The sequence below is a fragment of the Cajanus cajan genome, chromosome 9, assembly GCF_000230855.2.
Source record: "Cajanus cajan strain Asha chromosome 9, NIPB_CcT2T_4, whole genome shotgun sequence".
In the NCBI taxonomy this organism is placed as follows: Eukaryota; Viridiplantae; Streptophyta; class Magnoliopsida; order Fabales; family Fabaceae; genus Cajanus; species Cajanus cajan.
In genome coordinates, this window is record NC_138525.1 from 2,595,506 (window position 1) to 2,612,365 (window position 16,860).

The 16,860-nt window shown below is 28.5% G+C and overlaps 1 protein-coding gene across 5 annotated transcripts; it reads left to right on the forward strand.

Moving 5' to 3' along the window:
* Window positions 1–7,184: 7,184 nt before the first annotated feature.
* Window positions 7,185–10,018, forward strand: LOC109790551 (peptide methionine sulfoxide reductase A1). Of its 5 annotated transcripts, none has more exons than XM_020349739.3 (4): window positions 7,185–7,317; window positions 7,488–7,514; window positions 8,327–8,853; window positions 9,574–10,018. In XM_020349739.3, exons 1-4 carry the CDS (start codon window positions 7,227–7,229, stop codon window positions 9,823–9,825), a joined length of 897 nt encoding a protein of 298 aa, XP_020205328.1. In that variant the 5' UTR covers window positions 7,185–7,226; the 3' UTR covers window positions 9,826–10,018. The 5 variants fall into 5 exon arrangements, with proteins under 5 accessions (XP_020205328.1, XP_020205330.2, XP_020205327.2 ...); XM_020349738.3 differs by having other exon boundaries at window positions 7,219–7,317; window positions 8,324–8,853; XM_020349745.3 differs by having other exon boundaries at window positions 7,233–7,317; window positions 7,464–7,514.
* Window positions 10,019–16,860: the final 6,842 nt, after the last annotated feature.

The following is a 16,860-nucleotide window of genomic DNA, read 5'->3' on the forward strand; positions in this document are numbered from 1 at the left end:
TTTGGGACCTGGGTTGGTTTGCTGGATCATGGTGCAGGGGCGGATCAGATCCAATTACCCAATTTCTGGTCAAACTTTCAACACGCTGGATGACATGGAGTAAAGGAACACGTGGCATCACCTGATTCGCTGTCCGTACAGAAGGCACCAAAACCCTCTACTCACAAAGGGCACGCAAGGAATCGCCTACCTTTATTTCTTTTAAATTTTTAACCACGTTTCAATTTTGAAAATTTTAATTATGTACACATGTCTGTCAACATTTTTATAGTAATAATGATTTAATCCATTGAATAGACTCATGTTAATTAGTCGTTTATATTACAAGAAGATAAAAACAACACATTTCAATATCACGGGTGGTGATGATGGACAAGCCAATCAATTTTAAAAAGAAATTACAAGATAGTGATATTGATGTATCATGTCAACTGAACACTACTTCTTACTATACTATATAACAATAGAAAGATTGTTATATATTCACACACAAAAAAAATAAAATAGAAAGATTGTCATCTCTTTTGTGTATGTATTGAGATGGAGAGGGTGACGTATTGTGTGCGTGTGCGTTCTTTTAAAGCTGATGAGGCAATACATATGCCACATGAACGTCATCATTTATACGAACTAATGAAAATATTATATTGCTCGACATAATAAATCTTTAATACCTTATGGAATTTCTTTTAATTGTCATATTATTTATCATTCAATAGATGTCCAATAAATTTCAATACAAAATTTATCAATTGCTAATAATCGTAATAGAAAATTACTTTATTGAACTATATAAAAGCATTATTCAAATACGGCTATATAAGTAATTTTGCAGAAGTTTTATTTATTTAACAAAACTCATTAAAAAAAATCATTCAAAAGACCATTCAGTCAATTTTTGCCTGAATTAATGTATAATTTGGATTTAAATTTAGAAGTTTTATGTGAGTAGATTACCTGTAAGTACTTTAGAAGTGTTCATTGCATTTAAAGGGTTGTCCTAACTTGACCCAATTGAATAAAAGTATCTCTGCAATCTTGAATGTTTTGTTAAAAATATATATATTTGCAATCTTTCATCTTTTGTTAAAATAAATCAGATATGACATTTGAAGCTCTTTATATTTTTATATATCAAATAACCGACACAAATTTCTAAATTATTCTACATTATTTGTCATTTTGAAAGAGTGTACATGTAATAGTTATTTTATTTTGAATCTTATCGTTTGATACATCATTTTAGTAAAATAAAATGAAAAGGTAATTGTATCATCCGGACCGAAAGTCAATTAGAATATATATAAAATATAAATATAAGAGAAAAAAAAACCATATATTTTTTAAATATAAGTAAATTTTAACTAATTTTACTCTATTTAATGTTACACCTTTAAAATATTCATTTATTTAATTGAGATTGTATTTCATTGTTTCTTTTTATTTTTGACATCAAATTTTAAGGAATTATAGTTTTGAAAAAAAATTTATTTAAATGAAATTAATAAAATTAAATGATTTAGCTAAGTTTTCTTAATTAACATGAATGTGTTTTTTTTTCACTTATATTCAATATTATTGTATTATATTGGTTACCTGCTTAGTCAAAATAAAGGTCTAATAATTTGACTTTAAAATTATAAATATTTATTATGATTAAGGTCAAATGTAATTATGTAAGAATTTTTTAACTTCAAATAATAGGAGATTTTCATACACTCAAATACAAGTATATAACTTCTCCCTAAAATCAAGGGACAATAAATTACACTTTGTTTTTAGTGTTCTAAACATTTGCAATTGCTAGACTGTACCAGGTGTTTTCCATACCCAAGCATTGATACAATATGATAAACTTATTTTTTAAATTAAAGAGTAGTTAATTAGCTTTTTAATTTTTGTACGCAACCCTAAAATGTGGAAATAGTAATTTATTGTTATAATAAGAATATTATTGGGTTGAAAGCAGGAAGTAGTGCCGGCAGACTAAAAGACATAGACATTTGTGGTAGGAGCAGTGTGAAGTGATTGATGGAGTCGAATAAATTTGAATGTTATTCTATCCACAAATTTGAATATTATTCTCATGATTGATCAACCACCAAATTTTGATAGTGACGAAGGACAGATTCAGTTGCCCCATAATTTTTTGAATGTCACCCTATATTCTATACTAATAGCCATATCCTTACCTACTCCATCCAAGCTTAGCATCAAAGTTACAACATTACATGAATACAAATAATCTTATTATGTAGGCTTAAGCTTATCAGTTTGTTCATAATCCACCCCCCATATATAAACATACAATATTTTAGTCTAAAATAAGGAGTTATGTTACATAATCTCATATCTAGCAAAGTTAACGAAATTAAGATTTGAGAAGGAAAAAAGAGAGAGTCTGTGAATGTAAGTTTGTATTTACAAAAGAAGCAAAAAGGGGTTACATTACATTAAGATTCCCCTAGAACTAGAAGTACAGAAAAGAAGAGGTTGTGTGAACCAATAATGGACTATTCATTGGATCCCTCTGGAATGCTGTGTAAAGCAGGCCTCCATGGACGTTGGAGGGAGTGGTTCATGAAATGGGCCAAAACTTGTTCCACTCTCAACTCCTTCACCTCCACTTTACTAATCAACTCCTCCAACTCTCTCTTCCTCATCTTTATCTTCACTACTCTCCTTTTCTTAACACCCTTCAACTCATCGTGCTCACTCATTCCTACTTCATGCCTTAAGCAATTCCCCATTTTAATTTCTGCCTTTGCTTCTGAAGTGGCTCATATAAATAGCAACACAAACCTCTCTGCCACATAACATGCACACGTGCCATCCATGCTTTGACTCAAAGAGAGGATGATGTTATTATTTTATTGGAAAATGCCTTAAGCTTTTATATACATGTTACGAGACAAACCTAGTTGTTTGCCATTTTTATATATATAAATTATAGAGTTATTATTTAATTATAGACAAAACTTTCATATTATTTTGATCAAATGTTGGTAGGTTTTAGGTGTGAAAAGGGTATCCCTGGAATCTGAGGACATGTTTCAAAGTAAAGTAGCCATGTCAGGTGTGAACACAGATTAGGGAAAGGAATCTTTGAGTGAAGATGCTGTTTGGCTACCTTTCTTTCACGTGGGGTTCCTTTTTCGTTGACCCAAACACACTTTTTCATTATCATAATTAACCCTAATTATATATGAAGCTTGTATATACTCCATACACGACTCTAGTGGTGGAAAAATAATCAATAAACAATTATTGAACAACGCATTTGATTTAAATGAAATGGTCAATCAGTAACTATTACAATTCGAAATCGTGCTATGCAATTTCGCTTTAACTCTAACTCTCTTAAAAGTAAAAAAGTTGACTACTTGCTAAAATTCGTTTTTATTCATATTTTATAAGAGGCTGGCACGTTGAAATGGCAACGAAAAGAATCTTATAGCTACCTAGTTTCATATTTGTTCTTCTACCAGCTCAAGGAAAAGAATATTTGAGATGAATTCGAGAATGATTTTATGCAAAGTCAAGTTTTTGGTGGTGTATGTAGACAATTAATGGCTTTCATGTTTAAATCAATATTTGCATGAATAGATAAAGTATATCAAATTAGAAGAAAAAAATTGTTTAATTGGACTTTTTAGACTTACTTTACTTATAGCAATGTTGTGGAGTAAATATAGGATCCAGAAAAAATTGTTAAGGGAAAAAAATTAAATGCATGAATCAATAATGATTTGTAATTAAAATTATTTTTATAATATACTAAGAGTTAATTACCTACAACCAATCATATCTTTTAATAGTGTCATATCAGTTGTTTATTTAATAAAATAAAAATAAAATAAAATAATTTAAAAGATATGTTTAGTTGTCAAAAAATTTTACACTAACAACATATGAATGATTAACTCATATACTAATTCATATAATCTCTGCCCCTATTTATTGACAATGTAATTTATACATGTCATTTTAGATTTCGGCATGTGAAATAGTATTATTTCACCACTAAACGATGATAGAAAGTAGTGTTTAAAAAATACAAAAGAATTTTAATAATCAACACATGAGGCGCGAAGGCAATTGAATGATTCTTTTCTTGGGATGATCCCATGAAATACGTGCAGCCATATATTTGAGCCTTTATGAATGCAAATTAATATATTTTATGGGCCGTTTGGTTCTTATATTATTATGAGTTTAATCGTTAAACCAATCAAAAATTATAATTTGTATATTTTATAAATAATTCTTATAAAAATTAAAACATTTATCAGTTTATTGATATTTGTAATTAAATGACTGTGTAAATTACACGTCGGTGAATCACTATTTAACTATTATTATATTGTCAAATATGCCTTAATTTTCAACTTGTCTAATGTTGACCATTACCTTTCTTGGACTTCTAAGTAGTAGTTGAGCTAAAATATTGTTTTTACATGGCTTACATGGCTTTCAATCGCAGGATTAAATTCAGAATGAATGTCATATTAATTAAATTAATCAAAAGAAAAACATTGGTTTCTAGTAATTAACTTTCCTTGATTATGTATTAATTAAAAATGAACGTGTATAGTATGTAGCAGATATTATATTTTACTGCGCTATTCCAAGCACGGTCTTATTTAGGACTTGTAAAGCACAAAAGGTTCAAGTTGAATCTTTCAACTTTCAACATTTAGGATTAAGTTTAGAGGAATCAAAATCAAAGTATTAGATGGGGTGATGTTTTAAGCATATGACTGAAAGGAGATATGAAATAAAAGTTTAAAACTATCATTAACATCTGAGTGTGATACATCTTGGTCTCTCCAGCATGCCGTAGATTTTTATTTTTTTTAAATTAAAATGATGGTTTTTAATAAATAAATAAGAATTCCCCTCAAAAAAAATAAATAAATAAATAAATAAGAATTGTTTCTTAAAAAAAAAATATTTTTTCTTAAAAAACAATTTAGAGAAACACATGAAAAAGTATAAAGTTACTTTATGTTACTAAAAAAAGTGCTTCCATTTTTATTTTTTTTTAAACTTATACAAACAAGCCTAATAATGTTTCGGTGTCTACCATGTTTAAATGATTAAAAAAAAAAAAAAAAGGAAGAAGCTATTTTTCTTTCTTTTTTCTACTTTAAAATAACAAAATGTCCTCACTCAAAAATTTGAGTTGTCGACACCTCATAATTAAAATTTTAAATCACAGAGAAATATTATATCTAGTTATCAAGTAGGTCATTTGTTGACTCTATATCATCAAGTGGACCTCTATCTTTTTCTCTAAAAAAAATAATCACAAAATGTTAAAAAAATAATAATATAAAAAAATAGTTTGCCGACACCTTATACTTACTACCTCTTTCTTTTTTTTTTCTTTTTTTTCTTTTTTATCCCTTAATGTTGGAGATTTATTGTGTTCAGTCATCAAATGGTCAAGACCTAAATAAAACTTTTGTCATTTTATTATTATTTTTTAATCATTTTATTTGGTTCAGCCCAGTGAGCATGAGGTTACACTTATTTCTTAAGCTAATGGGCTTACTCATGGGCCAATTTTACAAGTTTGTGTAGGGTGATGATCTATATACTTTCTTCTTCTTCTTTTTTTTTTTTTTTATAAGTACACCTCCTTAATTTTTTTAAAAAAATTATAAAATAGTTATAGTTTTTAATTTTTTAATTTTACACCTTTAACTTTTAATTTTCTATTTTCTTTCTTTTTTTCACACACTTTTTTTCATTTTCAGTTTTCACATACATTATCTTGTCTTCTTTTAATTTCTCACCTATTTTAGTAGGTAGTTTTAACTCTATCAATTTTTATATTATTTTATTTTTTTCTCACCTTTTTCACTTTTTCATATGTACCCATATCATAGAACTAGTGCGTGACAATATTGTAGGTATGTGTAACTTTTTCGACATTTTTTTTACCGAACTAGACACATTTTTTTTCTTTCTAAAACTTCCTCTTCTTTTAACTCTTGAAAAATCTTAATATTAAGTTTAATGTTATGAAAAAAATATTTTTACTATTCTAGAACAGATAGTGAAATTAGTGTTTTAGAAAGATCTTGCTATTGTATTTTTTTTCATACTTTCGAAAAGCACTTTCTAGACCAATATGTAAAAAAACATAATCAACATTGTCGAGAAAGTCGCACACACTCCTATAATATTGTTGAAAACTAGTTATACGTTTTGCATATGTAAAAACTAAAAGTGGTGAGAGAGGAGATAGTAATAATGTAAAACTAAAAAAATTAAAACTACCTACCAAAATATGTGGGGTAAAGGAAAGGTAAGGAGGTACATGTAAAAATTAAAATTAGGAGGAAAAATGTGTGAAAAAAATTACTAAATTAAATTTTGTGAATGTAAAATTAAAAAATTAAAAATTAAAAATATTTTAGAAATTTAATTATTTTTTTTTTAAAGGAGGTATACTTATAGAAAAAAAAATGTATATATGATGAACCATTTGTGTATAATGCTATGAGCCTTGGAACACTTCAAATCCAATCCAATCTTATCAGAGAGCGACCCACTTCAATAGTTTATCATTGAATATCTTGTGTAAAAAACTAAAAAATAAAAAACAGGTTTGATTATCTATATATTACTGGTAACCTCCGGATCTATCTCTTCACATCATAAATAAATAAGTAAATCCAATTTTTAGTTCTTTTTTATGCTTCAAAATTTTAATAAGGGAAAATAGTGTTTCGGCCTAAGGTAAAAAGAACCTTTAAAATTAAAAATAAATATTGTTTATTTATTTAATTTTATTTATATATATTTTTTTATTTTTTACTTATTTATTTTTATTTTATTAAAAATACATAATATCTCGCTTATTTTTCTTCAATCAAATAATTAAATTTTCATTCTATTTCTTAAATATTTTCACTTACTCATTTCTCCTTTTTATATTTTTCTCTACACAATTTCTCATATTTCTTTCCTCTCAATTAAAAACCATCATTTCTTTATACATTTTTTTAATTGAAAAATTAGGATATGAACGATATTAGGTGACGTGTCACTCTTAGATGCACTAACTTTTGTACTATTCTAGAAGTTACATTCGAGGCAAACACTACACGCAAGGAGGTTCAATGTGATTTCGGTGTATAAAATGACGTTCCCATCCTTTTCTATAATGAGTTGTACCACGTTGGCGAGGGGCTTTTCAGTCTTTTTATTTGTTGATGCCAATACTCACTCTTTTTGCAGTGATTGATTCCTCATCTTCTTTCTCAATCCTTAACCACTCTCTCTTCTGCTCTCGCTCTCACTTGGGTAAGTGTGTTCTTTCTCATTTCTCAATTCAATTTTTCCCCTTTCTCTCTTCCCTATCAGGAAAAGGGAATTGTGGGTTCTTTTTATTTCTGTTCAATTTTTCTTTTTAGTGTTAAAATTGCTATCTTTATTATTAATGTGTGGAGATTGATTCGAGTAATTTGTTGAAGGGCTGAAGATGAGAATTTGTGGAGCAGGTATGGGTTGATATTGGATTTCATTTTATTTATTTGGTGGCCTTACTTTATTTCCTTCATGTCTCTACACCCAATTCTATTGACAATTTGGTTCATGTGATTGTGAATTTGGTCTTATATTTTGTGATTCTGTTGCAATTCCCAATTCATGTGAAACATTGGAGCAAGGAGGTTGCACATTAGGCCAGCTGTCTGCATGAGAAAATATATATTTTGTTTATTAGCACAATCTTTGACCCAACACGGCTAACCATTTGTTGGAAATTCTATGAAATAAGATGCTTTATAATATACTATTAGCACAAATCCTAGGAAACTGGGAACAAGGTAAATATAAGATGGTATTTTTGTAATTATATGTAAGAATTAAAAATAAAAGCAGAAAATATTTTTTCAAGTCAAAGTATCCTTGGTCAGGGTTTTCTCTTTTCATTTTTATATAAATTTGTGCTCTCACATTACAAGCATGTATCATGGATGGATGATATGTATGTGATTCATCATTCATGTTTATCTAGTTCTGTACAATAATTATTCTATTACTTTACATGATTCTTGATCAGTGTAAAACTTATTTCATTATCAATATACAAGTGCCATGTACTTAATATAATGTAGCACCATATGGTCGAGTGATTCAAAGAAACAAAATCAAATTTTAAGCCTCCAATTATTTGTTCAAATTTTTAACTAAAGTTGTCTTGGCATCCTGATTTGGTGGATCTTTTGTGTTCTTTCATATGTACAAGAGCATTTTGAAATTTATTATTTCTCCTTGAAAAGGACTCTCATGTTACTCAAATGCTTAGCAGCAACCAGCAGCAGCTACATCACCACATCCAATTCCCTTCTAGTGTTCATTAACTCTTCTCTGTCCAGTCCTGCCAAAACCAAATTCCTGCCCTCAGTTTCTAGATTCACTGTCAAGCGTTCTTGCTTCTTTTCTGAAACCCATCCGCGCATTGCTGTCAACAAGCCCTCCATGAACCTGTTGAACAGACTTGGGTTTGGCAGTGCAAGGGCACCGGAGAACATGGATTCATCCATTCCTCAGAGTCCGGATGATGACATACCGGCACCAGGCCAGCAGTTTGCCCAGTTTGGTGCTGGCTGTTTTTGGGGTGTTGAGTTGGTCTTCCAGAGGGTGCCTGGGGTGACCAAGACAGAAGTTGGGTACACACAGGGGCTTGTGCATAATCCAACCTATGAGGATGTGTGTTCAGGGACCTCAAATCACTCAGAAGTTGTGAGGATCCAATATGATCCTAAAAACTGTAGCTACGAGTCTCTGCTTGATGTGTTCTGGGCTAGACATGATCCTACCACTTTGAATAGACAGGTATATGTAAAGCTTTTGGTTTGTGTAATCAACTATATCATGTTAAATTGAGGTAGTCTGGTTTCTAAATTGATATTTCTGTACTTAGCTGATCTGAATAATAAGTCTGGACTTTGTGTATTGTCAATGTAAATGATTTTTGTTTCTTTTGGGTGTCTGTAGAATTGTTTAATGATGCATTGCTTCTGAAGTTAAACATCTTGTTAATACTTTTCTGATTCCATGATTGATTTGTCTATAGTAAAGTAAATTAGAAGTATTGGTTCTCTGTGTTGATAATCTAGTCAGGTCTTGTTTTGTAAATTGTATTAATATGACCTTATGTTGAATTTTGGCTCAAATCAAATTCCAGGGGTGTCTTGGTAGTAGTTATTTAGACTGTTTTGACCCTTATGTTTGCACTTGTTTTCAAAAGAACCTGCAATGTGCCCCTGCTCCTATGACCATCATAGATCCAATATCTTGATCGATTGGTTTAAAAAATATAATGGATGAGTTATTAGCCATCCATTATATTTCTGTCTTGTCCCTTGTTTCTTTTGTTCTCCCCTTTCAATATGCATACTTTTCTTTCTTGAATTCACTCTTTTAGTCCAAATCCATGCATACATGAACTTTTGAAAAGATGGTGACTAGTTATGAGATGCAGCTGCTCATGCACGCATTGCACATTCTACAGCTTAAACGCTTTCCTTACAGTTTGATATTGTTGTGTGGCAGGGAAATGATGTGGGAACGCAGTACAGATCTGGAATATACTACTACACGCCAGAGCAAGAGAAGGTGGCAAAGGAGTCATTGGAACAGCAGCAGAAGCAGTTGAACAGGAAGATTGTTACTGAGATCCTTCCTGCCAAGAAGTTCTACAGGGCAGAGGAGTACCATCAACAGTACCTTGAGAAAGGGGGCAGATTTGGTTTCAAGCAATCTGCTGCTAAGGGATGCAATGATCCAATTAGGTGCTATGGTTAATTTTCAATCAGAGATCAATGTGGCCGGTTCCTTAGATGTTGAAAGTCGATAATTTTGTTAGTAAGCATTTGTTAATATATCAACAAAGCTTGTGCACACTGTATTTGAGGTTGAACATGGATATAGCCGTAAATTCAGTTATAGGGTTGTATATTATCTTTTATATATAATATAATCTTGATTTGAAGTATTATCTCCACGACTTTTAATTTGTGTTCGGTTAGGGGAATGGAAGGTTGGAGAAGAGAGGGATTTTTATAAATAAAAATAAATTGTTTGAACCAAAATTTTGCAGGTGTCAAAATCATTCCCCAAAAATTGGACAGAGTTGAGGGAGTGAACTAAGAAGAAATATTAGTGATTTTTTTCACACACTATAAATTTTTGTGAATTTTATTAATCAGTAGAAGGACTTATTAAATAAGAAGCTAGATCTGTAAAATTTGTGATTTTTAATTAATTTGAGAAAAAATTGAGTGTTAGGAAGAAAATATTAAAGAGTATTGCTAGTAATTTATCTTAGACTAAATTACCTTTTAGCTTAATAGTTCTATTTGGTCATTTTAAATAATTTTCTTTTCTACTGTAATCTCTCTTCAAGCTATAGAAACTAAAAGGTATCCTTTCAGACTTAGTTCTAATATGAGATTAAATTCTTTAAGCTATAAAAAACTATATTTTGTTTCTTCCAACGAAGTAGTTTAACTTTTTTATTGTCGAATTTTATTTCTATGAAACATTATAACGTAATCTTATGAAAAAGAAAGGTAAAGTTGATTGGGGAGGGAGGTTAGGGGATGTGGATAAGAATTAATCAAATATTGTACGAAATGTGTCTTTTTCTTGTTGTTAGTAGGGCTTTCTACTCTTGGAAACGAACAGGGTAGGTATTAAAATTGACCTTACCATTTACAATCTATTAAAAAAGAAAGAGAGAATGTGTTTTCAGAATTTCCTCGTCTTTGTAGCTATTATTTCAGGCTTGTTATAGTGATAACGATGGGATAAAGAAAAAAATTATGTCCATATCATAGAATTTTTTTGTTATAATAAATAGTGGTAAGGTTGGTATCAATTGTCTGGTATAGTGATATAATACAACTCTTTTTAGGATAAAGTTTATAATTTTATAAGTGTTGGTTGTGCAAGTTATTATAATATATCGAGATTTTATAATTAAAGAATAATTCACACAACACCTATAAAACAGATTTTGATCTTATGTTATCATATATATCTTGAATGCTAGATGAAGTTGATTGAAACACTGCACAAATTTTTCTTAATAGGTTGAATTTCTCAAAAGGACTGTTAGTCTGTTATTGCTGGTTATTTTTTGTTTTTTTTTATTTGGTACAACTCTTTAATTAATTTATATATTTGTATTCTTATATTATATTCCTTTTTTTTTCTCTCTATTATAAGAAAAAAAAATACATTTTTTATTTATAAATATAAGTAAATTTTAATTATTCTTGTCTTATTTAATAATATTTTTCTAAAATATCATAGTTACACTGTTTTTTTTTATAATATTTATTACAATGATAATTTAGAAAGAACATTATAAAATTAGTAAAATTGAATATAAATAACTAAGTTTTTTAATATGCATAAAATCAGTTTTTTTTTTTTACTTATAACAGTGAACAGAGGAAATATAATTGAATATTTATTCTTAAAAATTAAATAATTTCTATGCTTATCTGTCTTCTCACCTAGTTATGCATGGTATTTAAAACTTGTATTCATTCACATGAATATCTATTTTTTATCAAATGTTTTGAATTTATATTTTTATAAATATTGGTATGATACGTTATATGGTTGTTAGTTAACTAGTTGATTTGCTTTAGAAGTTGGAAAGGAAATTGTTAATGGTATAGCAGTGAATTAAAACGTGTTCTATTTATAAACCACAAGTAATATTTTTTTTAGTAGAAATAATCATGTTCGTGCAGAATAAAATTATATAGATGACAAAATTTTCTTTTCAATATAATTGTATATTTAAGATTTGAATTCAAAATTATTTCAAATAAAATAACTTTATATGAATTGATCTAGTTTGTTTTGTATGATAATAGGTTGTGTCTTTGTTAGGAAGAAAAGAAAAGAAAAGAAAGGAAAAGGAATGGAAAACAGTAAAGGAGAGGGGAAGAGAGAGAGAAAAATTTTTTTTTTTTGAAAAAAATTGAATAAAAAGAAAACATACTTTAATAAATTTTATTCTGAACAAAAAATGTAACTATCGGTAATTATTTTTTCTTATGGAATCATAATATTTATATAATAAATTCTTAAAATACATTTTTATAAGATTTATTTATTTATTTTTCTCTGACATTCGCTTTTTGCCATGAGTTTTTTTTTTCTTCCTTATCTTTCTTTTAAGGAAATGATTATTTGAGCGTCTATAGCACCTGACATGTACATATATATATTCTATTATTTCAGCAATGCTGATTATGGACAACAAGTCCCCACTCAACGTGGCCACTTGTCATTTCCAATTTTCCATGCATCAAGACAACTTTCTCCACTACTCAATATCAACTCCTATTTTCTCATTCTATTTTTCGTAACAATGTAAATTAATTATACATATTATATAATAAAAGAAAAATATTAAATTTTAATAGACGTTCACTACTTCACTTAATAGTTTCGTTAAGACTATTTGAATTTAAATAGATATTAACTTTTGTAAGACCCAATATAACTCTTTTCTAGTGATATGAAAAGTTCCAAATATTATACAACAAAGTTATTTAGATTGTGTGTAATAACTAACAAGTTTGTGTAATAAACAACAAACAATATTATGGATGGTGATGAGGCCAAAAAATAAATAACAAAAGAAAAAACTTGACATATATGAGTGGAAAAGCTTCACTATACACAATTTCCATTGGAAAAAAAAAAAAAATTTGGAGGCATGACTATATATAATGGTCCACACGTGCGACGAGACAAGTAGAAGTTGGCAGATCCTTTGAATGTAACCCTTTTTGAGGGTAGCTGTGTATTGTTGGCACCTTGGCTTTGCATGCATGCTATGAAATTGGAACACATCATCATGATTCATGGCATGGATTCTATTAACTGATTCTTGAGAATTTTAATAAGCTACATACATATCAAAAGATATATCTATTCATTTTTTAATGTATTTATTTATTCTCTAACCATCTAACATTTATAATAAAAAAATATATAATAAATACTTTAAAAAATTAAAATATTAATTATTATCTTAATTTTTGTACATAACCTTAAAAACAATAAAAAAAAAAAAAAAATTGGAATGAGTATTATATGAGTACTAGTTGAGAGTTGAGATAGGGTTGGGTGGCGTAATTAAAATAAGTGACAATTTGCAGAGGCCATGTGAGACCACATTTTAATATGGAGTGCACGTTTTGTATTTATCGACGTGGCAGTTTCTGCGTGGGCCACGTGGAGCCTCCCTCGGATGCCTTTGGAGGTTCAAGTATGGAAGCAACAAATAGACGAGACAGTGACCGCACAATTTCCACGACACACTACATTTATTTTTATATTTTTATAGTTATACAAGTAGAAAAATAAATAATAAAAATACCTATGTATTTTATTTAAATAAAAAGTGAGAAGAGAAATTATAATAAAAGATGTGATTAGTTATATTAAAAAATATAAAATTATCTAATTAAAATGTGCACGTAAAAAAAAAAATATCTTTATTAATAGCATAGACTATTGATACTAAATATTCATAAATTCTCTTAATGTATTATGCTATCATTTTTCTTTGTTTAAGTTAACCGCGGCATAGAAAATTGTACTTCTCCTTTTCTGAAACATGAGCAACTACTATCATTATTTCTTATATTATGTTTGAAATAAATAATTTAAGAAAGAGAAAAATGGAACCACTTAGGTAGAATAGAAGAGATTGTGTAATTTTTACTTGTTCGATTCAAAAATAATAATAATAAAAGAGAAGTTGTCAAATTTGGTGATCCCACCATATAAAAGACCTTCTTTATTTGTTATGATTTGAAAATAAATTTGGAGCATCTATTTTTTTTTTAGGAAAACTTTTTTTTAGTTTTTAAATCATAATAACTTTAGGGTTTAGGGTTTGTGTAAAAAAAATGAAATAAAATATACTTTTAATTAGTATAAAATATCACGTACATAAAAATCAAAACAATTTTAAGAATTTTTTTTCTATAAATTTATTTTAACGAATTTCCTTAACTTTTATTTATTTTAATCTATTACCTTTATTTCTAAATTGAATATCGATATTTTTTTTTAGAAAAAATAGCACTAGTTAAAAACAGTTTTATATTATAATATAATTTGTTTACATAAATATGAAATATAATTTCTAAATATAAGGAATAAAATGTTAAAGTCGTATAAATATAAAGGTCAAGATGTAACAATAGTAAAAATAAAAAAAAAGGAACTAAAAGGTATAACTTATCATATATTAGGTCAGTGACATGTTATCTACAAACTAACCACACATTGATTATTATTTTTTAAATGGAAATAACTAAAAGACAATTGAAAATGTTTTCATAAAAACTAAAACAAATGTTTTTGAGAAGTAGAAAATGAAAGGTTAATTTTGTGCTGAGATGGTAATGCGTGATACAAGTACAAGTTTTAATATTTTTGAGTTTTGTATCCTATATTTATCCTTCTTTTCATATTTGTTGAATATATAATTTGTGTTTTGTTGAATATATAATTTGTGTTTTAATTCCATTCTTACTTGACATTGAGTATACTTGTATTCACTCAAAACTTAATTAAATAATTTTAAAAAAGAAATATTAAAAAAAATCCAACTAAGAGTATTAATTATAAGATTATGTTAATTAAGTTTTATCTAACATAAATTTAAAATAAAATAAAAATAACGTAAATTTTAAGTAAATTTTAAGAAAATAAATTAAATTTCTATAAATTGAGAGCAGGGATGGGAAAGGAACAAGTATGAGATAATGAATATATACTCATTTTTATCTTCATACTTAATTCAATATATTTGGTATTAGCTGTAATCATACATATATACAGTTAAATTGAATATTTTTCATCAAAATTGAGATATATTATCAACAAGTACAAAATTATTCATCCTCCCTAATTTTGTGCAACTATAAGAATCAAATTAGTAATTAGTTTTTTAAAAAGTCATAGAAGAAGGATAAAATATAGCAAACTACCCAAACTTTTAAAATTAATAAGGCTATTTAACTTTCATGCATTCAATTAAATGTAATTAATTAGTTTAACTAAACGTTTTTAACACACAATGAATATTTGAATGGTGATTAATTATTAATTCTGATACTTGGTTGATCAATATTGAGTAGGCATCAAACACAATATCAAAATGTTACAATCACTCATACACATTATTCAACTACTTGAATTAAACTCCCTTAGTTATTATTATCTATGTCATGTAATTTGTTACTCAATTATTTTTGTTCCTGTGTTAGGAAACACACTTCAATTATCCTTGTTGTAGCGGGTCGGATCTTGGGTCTCGGTCTTCTCGTTCCTATCCGGGTAGTCCGATGTGAGGGGTGTGCCTGCAAAGACACTTCAACGCTCAAGTAAGTGCTCGGCGTAATAAATGCGGTAGTTGAAAATTAAAAACATACCTCGTTGGGGTCCTATTTATAGTAGTTCTTATTGGGCCGCGATTAGGAACTGAGCCCCGGAAAATTAGGGGACTAATCCTATGCATTATGCTAATTAATCTCTCCGTAACCATCTTGACGAGGGTGACAAACTCGGCCGACCCCGCCAATATGTTTCCCCCCTCTGGGAGTGGTCGGCGGGTTCGGGGTAATCGGAATATGTGTTTGTGGGTTCGGGTATTCGGGTATTCGGCCTAAGTTACGGTCTCGGGTATTCGGACAGGTCGGCTACCATACGGTATAATTTTGAATACAAAAATGAACAAAATGTACTTAAATTGTGCATATAGTGTATTTAAATATATCTACATGTATTTGCAAATGCATATAAATTACAAAAAATATATATATATTTAAAGTGTATTTAAAATTTGAGCTTATTGATAATAGAAATATAAATTAACTTGTAAATATGACCCGTTAAAAAAATGATTTTACAAAAATTTTAAAATTAATTTTGAGTCAACAACTAGTTAATTAAGATTTCAATATAAATCAATGTATTTTATGTTAGTTATGAAATTTTGAGCATTAACTAATATTGTAGTCGGTGTAAAAGAAAAACCAATGTTGTAGTCTATGTACTGCACGATAATTTTTTTTAAACATACATATGATTTTTTTATATAATAAAAATTACAATAAATAAATATTATTGTAACACTGCTCTCAAGTGAACTATGATGGCCTCTAACATGAAGTTTAATTAACACTGAATGAAAAAATATATTAGATTTTTGTTTTAAACAAAATTTATAATTTGTTGTTCTTCAAAAATCTTAGAGAAAAAATTTGACTCCTCTTCTTTTCTTCCTTCTATGTTCCTTAGGAGCACAAGACTCGTAGTTGGAAATACTAAAGTTGAGGCTTGAGTTGAGAATTAGAAAGTTGATAATGGTGTGGGACTTGGAAGCTCGGAATTTTCTCTTTTTCTCCTTTCTCCTCATCCTTATATTGCTTGAAGTTTGAGGTAGGAGAGGTTAGGACAATTTGGTTTATCAATTTGATGAATGATGTGTTGCCATTTTCATCAAATGCGAGCATGTACTAAACTGAAATTGAATTGAATGGTGTGTGAGATGAGGTTTTGGAGTTTCAACAATGGGGTTGATTTTGGTGAATGATGCAAACTTAGTTGCATGTGTTGTTTTCTCGAGGGTTTTGGGTCATACTAGATGTGTGTGGATTGTTAGATTCTTTGCATGCTTTGGATTTTCTATATTTCAAGTGTTTGAGATGATTTTTGTGATCTGCACAACGCAATAATCACAATCACATCGGGTGCATCATCATGGCATCAAACACAAGCCCAACCAGAAACCTA